This window comes from Lampetra planeri, chromosome 31 (genome assembly GCF_965212315.1).
Source record: "Lampetra planeri chromosome 31, kcLamPlan1.2.h2, whole genome shotgun sequence".
Lineage (NCBI taxonomy): Eukaryota > Metazoa > Chordata > Hyperoartia > Petromyzontiformes > Petromyzontidae > Lampetra > Lampetra planeri.
The window spans coordinates 1,575,547-1,591,120 of record NC_136137.1 but is presented as its reverse complement, the minus strand read 5'-3'; the positions used below and the strand labels follow the sequence as shown (position 1 = coordinate 1,591,120).

Sequence of the window (15,574 nt, the reverse complement as noted above, 5' to 3'; positions counted from 1 at the left end):
CCACCACCCGACACAGCCAATTAGTAAGGTTTGTCACGTAAACAGAACGTGAACATTTGTTACAAGTACAGCACACCAGTGTGTATTTTATTGAATACCTCGCTGGACTTTGCCTGCGAAGGATGAGGGTGGTTTTAGTTTCATTGGTATGTTTTCTTGGGGGGGTTGATTTGGTTTTATTTCCCGTACTTTGCACTCTCCCCTGTCGTGTTTTTGTTTCGTTGTTACGTTCCTAAATCACATCTACTGGACCATCTGTGAAAACGAGCGTTACATCTCGTCAGATTCCTCCAGGAGAAATCAAAATTGTGATTTTATTAATTTATATATTGCCCTTTTGAGTTTGTTAATATATTGAATTGTAACCCGTTTTGATGGCTTTTGTGGTGGGGGGGGGGGGTCCCACGGGATGAGTGAAGCTCGCTGATTTTGGCAATCGACGCCACACGGAGCCAGGGGTGGGCACCTCGCAATCAAAGGGAAGAGGAGGGTTGCGAGATTCAAATTCTGATTCGGGGGTTGACTCAGCACATCATCCCGACGGGGTCGACTAAATAAGTACCACTTTGCGGAGGAGTCAACAGTGGGTGTCCTATCGATGTATTCGCCCCCGCCATCGGAATGCGGAATTTACCCAACTGGCTCAGCGCTGTAAAGATGAGATTATCACCGCCTCGATTCTTGTTTGAACGGGAAATCACTCTTTTTGTTTGGGGCAATAAACCTTATGTATGCTCTGAACACGAGACATCTGCGATAAAGAGGGATCGTTGCCCTGAACGTCAAGAGCTTACACTTAAAATAAACGCATTGCTCATTTTCATTGGTCATAAATAGATCATGAATTAATTTTAGATCATAGATCATAAATAAATGTTTATTAATTTTAATTTCATTTTTGACCTAGGTGCCTTTACCGAAAAAACTAAGAGCATGAATCATTGCAGTCACGAAAGCTTCAAATCTGGAATAAATAGATCAGTTTCTCCGCAAAAAAAATGAAATACATGAACCGAAAAGTTGCATTGCTAAAATAGATGCACACTTTTAAAAAATTTTATTTTTATGCATGAAAACGACACATTACTGTAATCAAAATTAAGCATTTATTTAAATGTCAGCATGGCAACACATCTAAATTATTAATAAAACGATTGCCTACCAATGGAATTACCGTAACTTAAGACTCCTATCTTGGTAAACTTTTGGGGAACACTTTTTTGAGTACATCAACCTGTGCAGAGCAAAATGTATCAATAGTTTTTGGGTCGCTGATAGACGAGTAGGCACATGAGTAGTAGCAATAGCCTTCGATTATAAAAGCCCGGCATTCCGTTTGTCCGTCAACTAAATTATAAAAAGACATTTATTTTGTAAGCATATATGCCTACACGCCCTACATGCAATAGAGTAAGGCGTATCTGCACACATGGGGGGCAGAGGGGGAAGAAGAGAACATCAGTGGGGGCGAAGCACGGAGAAACCCCCCGCAGGATGGTCGCACGCCGCCGAAATTCTAGTCGTATACTAAATGTGGTGTGCCGAGTGCGAAAATTAACCTTGTAGCGGTTTTGGACACGCAGCTGAAAAGCCTTGGGCATATGCGTAATCTGGAACACGTAGCAGGATTTTCTTCAGCGAACCTGTCAGTCAGGCCTGTTAGATGCATATCTTTTACCCCAGGATTTTCAATAGACAATGCACAGTACTATTATATTTTCAAGATTACTTTAAAACCAATACAAATACACTTTATAGCTTTGAAACTCCACCTGAATGCCAACATTCAAAATCGTGACTTTTATAAATCCCAACTCTGCTACAGCTCCAAGCCATTGCACTTTGTCTATGACCTCTCCGCTGCTCAACATTTGAAAATGTTTCCCCATTGAAATTTTGAATAAAAAATAAGAATGAAGTTGGAAACTTTGTTTTGAAATCAATCCTGTTTCTCATCTGTATGGACAGATATGATAGCTCCAAATTTTACGCTTATCCGAGACTATGCTGACAACCTCAAAAACTAATTTGGATTCATTAAATATTATCTTACATTCCACCAGGTGCTTTATCTTCCAAACTATTCCATTCATCACTAATCTTTACTTCAATACGGCTTATTACCCTCTCAACTATGCGGGAGACTCACGAGGCCAAGTTTATCTTACATGCGTACACATAACTTAGCCCATACCCATTCAAAGTGTTCATTTACGACCAAAACTTTCGATATTTTAGATTCCCTACAATATTGTAGTGCATTGCACATCGGACACATACAATCGCATTCCATTGCTTCAAACATCTTGGTTACTCCTCCGCAGCTACGCTGTAAATTCTGTATGACAACTTCACTTGTTATTTTATTTGATATATCCCCGTCTGTTTCCGTACTAGTGCAATAATAATCGTAAATACATGTTGAAGTCTGTATAACGTAATTATAATATGAATGGTTTTTGAAATAATTTATCTGAGCCAACTTTTATTAGACGTCGCGTATTTGGTTGAATATTTATTTGTGCACTTTTCGACATTTGATCTCATTTCTATTTTGTTGTTGATGTGCTGTGCTTGCTTTAACTTTATTGCTTTGGTCGTTTTGGTGAGCCAGGTCACTTCTACAAATTAGACTAGCCTTTCTAGATTAGAAGTTTTTGTGACTGCAATGATCCATACTTTTTGGGGTTTTTTCGGTAAAGTCACTTAGGTAAAAAATAAAATAAATAAAAATGAAAGCAACTCAATTAAATCACGTTTCGGAAGCAACACAAGCCTCCGTCTTCAGGTTGAACCACCACAGCAAAATTGCTGTACTGAATAACATTTTTTGTTTGTTTATTATATCACGTAAATATAATATATATGAATATCGCGTAGACTATCCTGTTCTCTTGAGTTATCACCTGGTTAAACAACATCAACTTGAATCTTTAACATGAATTACGTTGCTATGTTACCAAATGTTAGAGGTAGGAGTACTACAGGTATGCTTAAGGACTCATTAATCACAAAAGTATAGTATTGTTAAATTAAATGCACCTTAAAAGCAAATGGTCACCATTCAAATGTTACACTTGAGCTCATGGGGCAAGTGAAACAGAATAAATGAGAATACAAACGCGAGTAATAACACAAAAAGTGCGGATTCTTCTATCGAAGCCATCCAACAGAGACAATTCATCAACTCGTTACATACCTGTGCTACACGGAGGAGTGAAATGGTAAAGCACGCACCGTGTAGGCTTCATACAATTGGAGTCAGTCCGTGATTGAGACGTCCCCCGGGGAGATGGAGCGATGAGATGAGCTCACGGGCAGGCGCGGTGTGGATCGGCCACACCACGAAGCTTTTTTTTAATATCATGAATGTGTCCTATGAAGAATATACATCGCTCGAAACGGCGCCTATTACTGTTAACATTATCCTTTGGAGGCAGCATTTATTGAGGAATGTGTTTAGTTTGTTTTTATTGTGCTCCTGTAGTACCACTGCCAACGCAGCAGCAGCAGCACCAAATAATGCGTGCTGGTGATCATTGTATGCGGGCTTAAATGTTTCGTGGTATAACCCTCCTAGTGGAAGTAGTGATGGCGCTGCTAGTGGAGGTCTATATGCTTAATTGGTGATAGTGGATGCAATGGTAGTGGTGGAGGTGGTGGTGATGGTAATGTTGGTAGTTGTGATGGTAATTCTGGTAGTAGGGGGATCACGGTGGCGAGATGTGAACTCCCTCTTATGGTATGCATGTTCTCCCCGTTGCCGCGTGTCCTCCGGTTTTCCCCTTAACATTTATCAACGTACACTTAAGACTATTTAGCTGCTATACATTTCCACATGATAAGCCACTTAGTTGAGCTATCATTTGTGGCCAGATCGCTTCTGAAAAAAGAGCTATTATAGCTCAGTTGGCCTTACCTCGTAAAATAAAAAATTGTTTCGTTTTATAGTTTAGTTCCTCCATTCTCCTGCCCTACAACGGGGAGGAAGGCAGGGTTGGGTGTTTTCCGGAGCTCAACTCCGGCCAGCTGCTGCTGCAACGAATCTTTGATTGTAACCACCGCATCAAGGAGCACGTGCTCGCACGGCCGCGCAGGCGTCACGTGACCCTCACCGATGCCTCCCCCCACCATCTCCCCCCCCCCACTTGCACCCACCCCGCCCAAGCCATCCCGCCACCTTGAACTCTCGCAAGACTTCTTCGCGAGCTCTCGCGAGACTTGCCGGTGTAGCGGAACCGGAAGAGGAGGAGCCTCGCCCGCCATGCCAGTGGCCGTGATGGCTGAGAGCAACTCGGGCGGCTTCCACAAACTCCTGGAGCAGTGCGAGAGCCAGGAGCTCGAGGTGAGCGATGCCCTCCTCCTCGCCGCCGTCGTCGTCGTCGAAGGGCAGCAGCGGACGGAGCCTGACGCTCGGCGCCGACCCGGGCTTGGTGGAGTTGACGGCTAGGCCCGATGAGGCCTCAGGCGGCGAGGTTGCCGGTCTTTCCTAGTCGACTGGCCGGGGTGGAGTCGCGCCGGAACTCCGCCGGGGGGTATAGCCGAGGGGCCCGGGTCTGAGCCGCGACCCCGGGCGTTGCCTTTGCAGCACGCGGATGGTTCTGCGAGCATCGCGGGCAGACGTCGATAGTTTCTTAGCGGATGGAGGAGAGACGGGGGTTGATGCGCGGGGGTGCGATGTGTTGGTGTGGCGTGCGGTCGAACGCGCCGCGGGTGATTGAATGGGAGAAGGGGCATGGGGAGGAGCAAGTCATTCTCACGGGCTCGCTCGCGTGTCGGGTGGAGTGTGGCAGTGAGTGTGCAATGCTTGTTGGTATGTCGACGATGGGGGAGGGGGGTCGTGATTGCACGACCAAACTGGCCGTCCAAGTTCGATTCTCGCACACGACCAACATCAAAGACGGACCCGGGCCTCTCCTATGTGTCTAGCGTGTGCTAAAATGAGTTAACTTGTGTGGTGTATAAACATCCGCCCCCCCCCCTCGTGCGCCGTGTCGGCCTTAATAGGTGCAAGCTTTAGTTACCCAGCCGCCTCTCAGTGTCAACGTTGCATGATAGATGCGGCGATACTACACAAAGCCCACAGGTGCGAATATTTTCACGGAACTCAAACCGTGGACCACAGTACATACCGCCTGCTTAAATCATTCGCCGGCAAAATTTCATGAATTCACCAGACTTCTCTTGCATCCGTCCACGGGCTCCCTAACATCGACACGAACATATATAATTAACCCCAACTCCAACATACAAAAGAAGACGTGTGTGTGAACATGTGTGTTTGTACTGGTACAAACACACATGTTCAGTTAAGACTGACTCGGCCAAAGGAAGGCACATGACGATTTCTGATATCACTTATCACGGATGTTAGCAGCGGTTTAGCGTGGTTGTTGGTGGTTCTTTGGCGCCGTTCAGATCTTAATGTCCTCACTCTTCCGAAAGTCTGTTGTTAAAGGCTATCGGGAGCATATTTGCTCCCCGTGTGTATTTCTGGACATGCAAACCATTCGTGGAAATTTATATTTACACTCGCCAAGGCGGCCTCCCTAGGTCTACTCTGGCGTAGATTGGTTTCTGGTGCTATGTGTAAACTAAGGAGACAAAGATCGTCTGGGCGTGGTGCTCGCCCCACTACCCCAAAGTGGTTCTTGCAGGTCTTGAAAGGTTCTAGATTTGAAGCTTTCGTGACTGCAAGGATTCATACTCTTAGTTCTTTCGGTAAAGTCACGTAGGTAAAAAATGAAATACAAATTAATAAAAATAAAAACAATAAAATCACGACGTTTCGGAGGCAACACAAGCCTGCGTCTTCAGGTGTCACAGCAAAAAATCTGTATCAAGTGATACAGATTTTTTGCTGTGACAGTTTCACCTGAAGACGGAGGCTTGTGTTGCCTCCGAAACGTCGTGATTTAATTGTTTTTCTTTTTTATTAATTTTAATTTAATTTTTTACCTACGTGACTTTACCGAAAGAACTAAGAGTATGTCTTGAAATGTGTTTAAGTCTCTTTAACAGTCTGCGCGAGCTGAGTGTGCAGCCTTTGACTGTGTGCGTGGTGGTGGTGTTGTTGTCTGGCTTCGTCAGTCTCCAGGTGGCGTGGCCTCTCCTCAGGTGTATGGACAGCTGCTCGCACTATATCTCTTAAACAACGACGTGTAAGTGCTTTGACAGTTCTTGAATGTCTTGCCAAAGTATTTGTTTTATAAATCACCAAATGAATTCATGATGGACGGAAATGTTTTGAATCGTTTGAAGTTTTGACCTACAATTAATCCCGCTCATTCGGCTGTCCACTCCAGCATGACAAAGTTAGTAAATTAACAAAAATACATAAGACATCGGTCACTTGCTTAAAGTTACTGTGACCATAACTGTGTCGCCTCTAGCCATGAAAGGCCGTCCCATTCTGATGTGCAGTGATGTACAATGTGCAAGACGTTTTTTTTATTGCCAAATTATCGTTTGTTTCTTCAGGAACAATGCAAGGTACCTGTGGAAAAGAATCCCTCAGGCAATTAAAACTGTAAGTACAATCAACAGTTGTAATATATGTTTTGTTTATCATGACAGGAGTGCACAAAGTTAAACAAAGTTACTATCAGTATACAGTACGAGCAATTACTTGTATTGACTTGCAATTTTGTGTGTTAGCAGCGCATGCAACTTTAGACTGATTATTGTGACTGTCCACTGCTTTAAGCATATGCCTGGTTTATCTTTCCCCTTGTGATTGCACCATTTGGATGCACAGTTTTATTCCAAGTTGAAGCTTGTGCAATACGTTTCCAAAGTCTGTGTCTTCCATTGCATGCGATTTGAGCTCTAATGAAGCTGGTATCTCTTGCCACATTAACGCCACTTTGTGTTTATATAGCCTCTAAATGCAACCGCAAGATGCTTTAAGTGAGGCATAACGTTGAGAATGGTGGTGAAATAGGAAGACGAGTGAGGCCCGGGACACATGGGAGAGAGGAGGAAGCAAGATCATAGCAATGAACAGCCTTTTTGTCAATCCACTGCTGGATGAAGGCCTGCCTACACCATGCACATTATAGAAATTTGACCACTTCCCCTTGCTCATCACTGTGGGTTTATGAAGTCAGGAAACGTAGACTTCGGAGCATAGTACAGCACAACAACGGATTTTTCTGCATTGCCCTCTGCCGACAACATGTAACATGAATAGAAGTTTGAATTTTTGATTGTAGATTGGCACTCACAAGTGTAACATCCGGTATTCCGTAGTTTGTAAGGAAGTGATGCAGACTGCACGCGACGTGATGTGAGCAGGCGAACCCAGAGCTGGGGGCCGTGTGGTGCGTGGGGCAGCGGATGTGGCAGCGCGATTTCCCAGGCGTCTACAGCTCCATCGGGGCACAGACCTGGTCGGAGGCTCTCCAGCCAATCCTGCACGCACTCAGGGGTGAGCAGCGGTGATCTCCTGTAGCGTTTGCAGGAATCCCAAATGCATCTGTGGACGCGTGCTTGTCTATCTTTTTGCTTACTGTTACATAATGGCAAAGCCAGTCCTTGTGTTATTTCAGCTGGCAATTGATGCAGCTTTGTTTGTGACTTTGGTTCTGATTAATTTTATTGTTTGAATTTGTAACATCAACTGTTCTGTCGGTAAATATATAACTGTCATTACATTGGTATGTGTAATATATCAACTATTTTTAGTAATCAACTATTTGTTGGAGATATCTATTGGAGGGATGCAACTGAGAATATGTATACCTAGGATCTGGATGAAAATGATTAACAAGGCAGATAAGGGTAGGTTGGAATGCTTTTGGAGAGCTTTACTTTATTAAGGAAAGAAACATAACAGTGTGCTTAAAAATAAAGTTTTAAATGAGCACCAAGTACCAGATGTGACGGTTGTAGTACATCATAAAAACAATGAACCTAAGTAAGCACTTTTAATAGCTTTAAAAAATATTTTTAATCAAATTTAAAGCCTTATTTGGGTTTTTTTAGTTTAGTTTTGTTTCCTAAAGTTACTAATGTCAAAAATGCTACACTTTTATTATTTAAATTTACATTTACAAGTAAGGCATTCATTTGTATGGAAATATAACATTTAATTTCTATTTTTTGTAAAATGCTTTTGACTAAATCACGCGGAATGCACCCGATCTTGTCAGGTCTTGGAAGCTACGCAGGCTTGGACCTGGGTAATTCTGGAATTGGTGACCACGCATAACAGGTTTTATAGTATGCATGGCTACGCCATTGTTTTTGTTTACGAAACCCGATTTTAAGAGCTTATTGGCTCACAGGGTAATTCAAAATAAACTGAACTGTTGTACTCTACTTCACTGCTCTCAAGTCGACCTTCCTCGCCTTTTGTTAACCCTCACTTATCAGCGTGGTGATATATGGTCAAATCGCTCCCATGACCGGCATGGAATGGGTAGGCCCTCATCTGGCAGTGGATTGACAGAGGGCTGTAAATCTAAATATAATTTTGTATAAAGGCATAGATAGCCTCCTCAGTCAGTGACTTTCAGATGGCTTGTTCTTATTCTTTGGGTCTTTCGGTAAAGTTACGTAGATAGGTTCAAAGAAAAGAGCAAAAAACTACGACGTTTCGATCGCAACAAAAATGTTCGTCATCCTGATGACTAACATCCTGATGTTAGTTGCTTGTGTTCTGATCGAAACGTCGTAGTTTTTTGTTATTTTCTTTGAACCTATGTACGTGACTTTACCGAAAGATTTTCTATTGGTCTTTCGGTAAAGCCACGTAGATTGAAAAATTCTTTAAAAAATCACGACGTTTCGGTCGCAACACAAGCAATCGTCTTCTCACCTGAAGACAATTGCTTGTGTTGTGATCGAAACGTCGTGATATTTTATTATTTTTCTGTCTACGTGGCTTTACCGAAAGACCCATAGAATATGCATTCCAGCAGTCACGAAAGCTTTAAGTCAAGATTCATGGCTTGTTCTGTTTGAGTCACAGATTTTCACAATGCATGGGTTTATTTGTTGGTCTCACTGGGCATTTAAATGAGCAAGCAAAGGATGACTCATGCCACTGTACATTGTGACACTGGAAGCACTTCAATGATAATGAGTCACTGGCAATACGCTGAGCCTGTTTGTATATACACTGATCAATAAAAATCGTCCAACAATGATTTATATTTAAATACGCTAACTATTAAATGTAATTTTTATATGTGTAAGTATGTGTTTGTATGATAATTGCCTTTTTGTGGATGTAAACTTTGACAGCTTGGGGCTGGTGTATTCCTATGAGCATTTTACAAGGGTGACATTCATGTCTTCTCTTTAAATACAACTACTGACTCAGTTACTCATAACATCCACATTCAGCACGATTGTTTCAAATGTGTCCAGGTTTAAACTCATCAGCTGATGTTGAATGACCAGCTATTCAAATGAACATGAACTTATTTATGCATTGTATGTTGACTTTTGAATGTAGCAATTGTGAATTAAGCCAACCACTTTTTTATATTTTTTGTTGTTGTAGTAAATAGACAGGCACTGATTGATTAAAATACATAGTTCTGCTAACAGTACTTACATTAACTTGCTAGTGTAATCATATTTGACTTGCATTTACTATTTCTATTACTCCAGTCGAATAATCAAAACATTAAAAGATGGAACTTATTTGTGAGACAATAAAACAAGAAATGAAAGTAGATTCTCGTTTTTAAATGGTTACCCTGAATCGTGACAAACACAAGGAGGGGGAAGGGATGAATTGTTACCTATTTGTACATTTGTAATACCGCTAGTGGCAAGTCAGTTGGTTTTGTGATGGACCCTGTTGTCCAGATGCATTCTTGGAATGCTCGCACTCAATTGTTTTTATTAATTTTTTCCTCCCCAGGAAAGCTTCACTGACTCATGATTCTCTTTAAGGAAGGTCCTGCCAAGGTTTTGCAGGAGAAAGGGGGCGATGATTTCTAAGCGTAATCCACCTTGAGTATTATTCTAGTCATTTTTCTAATTTGGATTATAAACCCCCGGCACACAGTGGCCAACTTTTTTGAATGACGTAACGTGATCTTTAATGTCCACTGTGAAGCAGACAACCGTGTATTGTTATGGTCGTCACCAAATCGGCTGCTCGATTCAAAACATGAAACGTCTAAAAACGCGCTAACGCCGGGCAACATCCATAACCCCCCCCCCAACTCTCGTTCACAGAAGAGACAAGGAAGAGGGCATTCTCGCTGGTCGCGCAGGCGTACACGTCCATCAGTGCTGACGACCTGGCGGCATTCGTGGGGCTTGCGGTGCCCGACGCCGTGAAAGGTACACGTGTTCCGAATGCTGCTACCCTGTGGTGCCTTCCCTGCCCATCATCTATGGTGGGGGCGGGGAGGGCACAATAATTATTGTAAGGATAAACCAATATGAATAGAAACGTATAGATTGTCTCATTGTGTGGCTTGCATTGTATTATCGCTATTTAAATACTTCGGAGCATGCATGCTTGTAGGAAAGTATGGTAGAATCCATGCATATGCATGGTTTTTCGTATTCGTTTGCCTTATTCTGCAATTCCATTCGCGCTGATGCCGCCACATTGTTACGAGACAAACGTTGCCAATCAGAACTTCTTAGCAGTGAATCGCCCTATGTTACGGGATGGCCCCTGAAGATATCACCGAATTATTAGTCCCTTCAGTCAGCTTTTTGATCCACACTCAGAACGTATTTTTCGTATTTCCTGCAAAGAGTGTTTATCGCATATCAGTAATCCTCAGATTTTAATTAAGTAAAACAAATACAATAGGTTGTGTTTTTGCTTCGTCAAAGTCATTGGAGACCAGGCTGAGAGACCATCAACTCACCTCGCATGGCTGATGATGGATGATTGTGATGATTGTGATTGTGATGAACCAAAGTCGCTACCCAGATTCAAACCCAGGATCCTGGCAGTATTGGTTCAGTGCTCTAAATGGTATTATCCCACTGAGCCAACCAGCAGCCTCTCCTGCCCGCATAGTCATGAGGTGCACACGAGGATGTGCCATCTGCACATTGTGTGTGCTGGAATATGTTTATTCAATTATTATATTGCTTTAAGAAGGCTTTGCATAAAGTTAGCAAATTAATCATTTCGCGCATGGATACGGTTCTATTCAATCTTGATTTGAAGCTTTAGAGTAAGGGTATATTGTAAGGGTTTTCTTGTCCCAGAATCAGTTAGCTGCTGTATCCTCGGTTTGGTAGCCTACTTTTGTAGTTGATTTGAAGCTTTCGTGACTGCAGGAATCCATACTCCTTGGTTCTTTTGGTAAAAAGTCACGTAGGTAGAGAAATAATAGATCACGACGTTTCGATGGCAACGCAAGCAATCGTCATCAGGTGGGACAACGACAGCAAGAAGAAACTGCTGCAAACTTTAGCAGTTTTTTCTTGCTGTGGTTGTCCCACCTGATGACGATTGCTTGTGTTGCGATCTAAACGTCGTGATCTATTATTTTTCTACCTACGTGACTTTTTACCAAAAGAACCAAAGAGTATACTTTTGCAGTCTTCCATACCTATCGATAATGAACCACTCGCCAGACCTGGGGTTATTTATAATAATAAATACAGCACACGGTTAGCTGACATTGCAATTATGTTGACGTTGCAATTCAGTTCGAATATAAATTACAATTATATTTGACCTCTGGTCTGCAGGATACAGTCGCCAACATGAATCGGGGATCTGCTCAGTAGTTGCTCGTTGTCGTTTGTGTTTTGACGCTGCTGCTTGGTGTTAACCTCTTTATGAGTTTGTTATTGTCGCCCTCTCCAGCGGTAGCGGAAGAAGGCTGGAATGCAGACTCCATCACCAGGATGATAGTGCCCAAGAAACCAGGTGGGGGCGGCCTTTCTCCACTTTGCACGCCCGCTGCCGCTGCAGCGTTTCCCCTTGGGGTGTGGAAGCGATTGAGCGAAAGTCTGCGGTTATTAAACAGCGCTGCACTCTTTAACAACATGTGATGACGTTTATGGTCACCTTGACTGCTGCAGCAGGGCCTGCCGTTGCCAATACCTAATTGGGCTTTTGTAAAAAAAAAAAAATGGTTATCTTGTGTGATGCTTTGTCTCAAAAGATAATTTCTATTACCTCTTGGGTGAAACGGTTTCCTCATTGCTTGGGCTTGCTCTTTTTATGATTTCTTGTCATTGCTCCATAGGAAATTGGCTCAATGTGATTTCAGGCAGTCATCTGCATGCATTCTGCTCAAGGGTACAGCACAATTACCTCAGCAATTGGTCATAAAATCCAAGCACCGTCCGTTGCAGACGCCTCTGCTGCAGTCAGTCGTTTCGCATCCATTTCAGCCGACACGTGCAAGGAGTGAGGTTATGACAACGTAGTGTTGCCGTTGAGTCTTAAATTTATCCCGCAGCTGTTTCAAGACCTGCAGGTACACTGCCTTTCAGTGCGAATTCATTTTATAGTGTGCCAGAGCATGTAAATACAGATGGCAGTTAAAAAGAATCCATGCCCGCAGGAGTTGGCCTTCAGAAATATATGGAAATGCATAATTTCTGTAACCTTCACTTCCAGTGAAATGACTTTGAAAATTGTGTCCATAGTTGTTACTAAAAGAAATGTAATATTTAACATAAACATAATACAGGGTGATTGCTCCCCAGTAAGGAGAAGTGGCTGTGTCCTTGCCCCAGAGCGAACAAGGCAGAGTGCCGTGGCGATTTATCTCGATGCAGCAGCTCTCCGCTGTCTTGTTACAATTGTTGTCGGCTACGCGAACAAACATACTCCCGTGATGTACATTCATTTTTTTCCTAAAGAAAGGCAAATCGCTCGGAGGCAGCGAGTGACTTTTCCAACTGGACTGGTGGATGCCACACCCTGGAGTGTAAAAGCGATGTAAAACAAAACAACGGAACGAGCAGTGATGCTGCTCTCATGTTCCCCGTGGTGCCGAAGTGCTTCTGTGGTAGTTTCCTCCATTGTCGGACTTTGCCGCTGAATTTAAGCTTGAAGCTCCGGATTTCTCCCTCGATGGCCATCCCTGACCAGCTCATTCACAGTGGCTGCATTGTCCGTGACCTTGCCTGGAACAAGTTTAGAGTTACCCTTGTGGGACACTGATACTGAAAAGGGTGAATTTGTGATTAAAAGTACATAAATGGTTACTTTTGCACTTATGCGGCAATCGTTTATTTTGAGAAATGTGGATAAAAGCTAACCGTTTAATGCTTGGCGCGTGCTCCCCTCTGATAGAGCCCCCGCCGGCCCCGTCAGTGCCCAGCGACCAGCAGCTGGGGAGGCTAACGGACTACGTCTCCTTTCTGGAGAACTGAGCGACAAACGACGCGAAAACGGGGCGGTGACGCTCAGCGATGCAGTTACCTACCGGGGTCGGGGGAACGCCGGGGCCTGCCTGCCCCTAGCCCCTCACCACCCGCACCCCCCCTCCCCACCCCCCGCCCGCCCGTCTGCCCGCCAGCCATCCCGCCCATCCGCACGCACGCACGTCTGCAAGAGGGCTTTTTGGGGGGGAAAGGGAAGCAGAGTCCACCTCGTGCTGGCGACTGACCAGGAGGGACTCTCTCCATCCCGCCCTCCTGCCCCTGCACCTCCCAACACCGAGCTCCTCGCTAGCCTTTCGTGCTGCCCGCAATGGCAGTCCCCCCCCCTGCCTTCACCTCTCCCTCTCCCCACCCTTCCTGCCAGCTTTCTCCACACAATTCTTGGCTGCCGATGCAGATGTCGGCTTGGACTAACGTTTAGAGCGGGTGGGGTGATGTTTAACCACATATTACAAAATAAGCAGAAAAATTGGACTCCCGTTTGAGTGCATTGCGTTTGATTGAGTTGGGATGGTGACTCGGATGTTTCAGCAGCTCCTCCAAGGTTGCCCTAACACGCTGCGTCATTGATTGATTTTGTCTGATCCTGTCTTTAAGTTTATTAAATATCATTAAGTCACATTTGTTAAAATATATATAATTAACCCTAAAAGTGTGCTTGGTCCTACAGGGGCAAAGAAAAAAATATGGGGAAAAACAAATTACTGCCCTTTTTTTTTTCACTGTCCCAGGATTGTTTTGAAATTTCAAATGCACCAAAAACAGCAAAGCAAAGGAGCGTTGGTTCATATGACTGGATTGTTATGTACTGTACATGCAAACGTATTGTTTTGTTTTATTAAAGCTGTAACCCCAATTTATTTTTACCCGACTGGTTGCTGTACTTTTATGCAACCTGCGTGTGAGAGACCCGCGGCGTACGAAAGCAAAAATAATTGCGGGACGGCACGAGAGACGCGAGAGCGCCGTACGTTGATGAAGCGCGAGTTCGGGGCCCCGCTGGATGCGCGACACTGCAATAAGAGAGGCTGTGATTGCTCGAAGTTGGGCAAATTTTCGCGTTCTGAAATTGTTGCACGTCACTTTCGTTTCGACAACTCTGACGGGTTTTACGAGACCCTGTTTAACGAAAACCTTGGCACTGACAGCAAGTTTAATGGAACGATCAAACACCACAGTTGTTTTTTTACAAATGAATTTATTCACGTATTTATGTGTTACTTTGTTCAAATATGGTGCTTGGTTATGATGGCTTTGGATGATTGCCAGACACAAAAGTGGACATTAAAGTGCCACCTCTGTCTCATTCCTTTGTCGACACTTTCCGTAAAATGTTAGTCACCATTCTTCACCAGAAGTGCTTACAACAGACGCTTAACATGCAGTATAGGCTATGAGAAGTGTAAAAATATTCCAGGTACAATGTTGGATATAAGACTTCACAAGAAAGTAATCGTCAGTGCAATTTGTCTTGAGACTAGTAGCCTAGTCCAAAATTGTTCATCTGTCTTTGTCAGACGATACCTCTTGCGTTCTTTCTCAACTCTTAATCTCGGACACATCTGTCTTATCTGCGTGTTAATTAATTTAGCCGGGCATACATTTTTTTTCCACAACATGAGCAGCCAGGCGTTGTGAATGTGGTGGTTTGTATAAGGAAAAACTTACGAGTGGATTTGGCTTGCAGATGGGATGAAGTCATGTGAGTGGCGGGGGTTGCACAATTAATTATACTCGCAAAGTTATTAGTTTATGCCATATAATCTTTCCTCAATTGAATGTATTGTAACTGGAAGAGCAAAAAAGTAAGCCTTAGCACAACTTGAAGTCAAAATGAAGTTGTTTTTTTTCTAAACAAAAAAACCAACCCACTGCCACTGGCGTCTATTTAAAGCTACGATTCAGAGAGCGGGCGCGGGTGGCGTTCGACACTGGGGAGTGTTGCCACCTTTTGTGTCTGCGCGCGAGTTTGAAAGCCAAAGGGAGGAGGAGGAGGGGAGGGCCTTTTGTGAGGCCAGCCCGAGCGAGTGCTCAAGAGGGTTGATTGGAGGCGCGCCTTTCACCGGCGGTGCTGCTTTGCATATTAAAACATCGTGCTTCCGCGCGGTAATGGCTCTTGTGTGCTGGAAGCAGGAGTGTTCTCGTCGCTTTGTCACCCATTGAGTCGACGTGCGAGGCATTGGAACTTTGCAATTCGACGCTTGCTGCGTCCTTTGTTTAAAGCGGCGACAGGAAGGTG

At 43.8% G+C, this 15,574-nt stretch overlaps 1 protein-coding gene across 1 annotated transcript; it reads left to right on the top strand.

Annotated features, from left to right (window-relative positions):
- Positions 1-4,192: 4,192 nt before the first annotated feature.
- On the top strand, positions 4,193-14,201 carry COPS8 (COP9 signalosome subunit 8). The gene is made up of 7 exons (XM_078608928.1): positions 4,193-4,345; positions 6,091-6,161; positions 6,481-6,529; positions 7,297-7,429; positions 10,198-10,305; positions 11,804-11,866; positions 13,247-14,201. The coding sequence occupies exons 1-7, from the start codon at positions 4,265-4,267 to the stop codon at positions 13,324-13,326; spliced, it is 585 nt and encodes a 194-aa protein (XP_078465054.1). The 5' UTR covers positions 4,193-4,264; the 3' UTR covers positions 13,327-14,201.
- Positions 14,202-15,574: the final 1,373 nt, after the last annotated feature.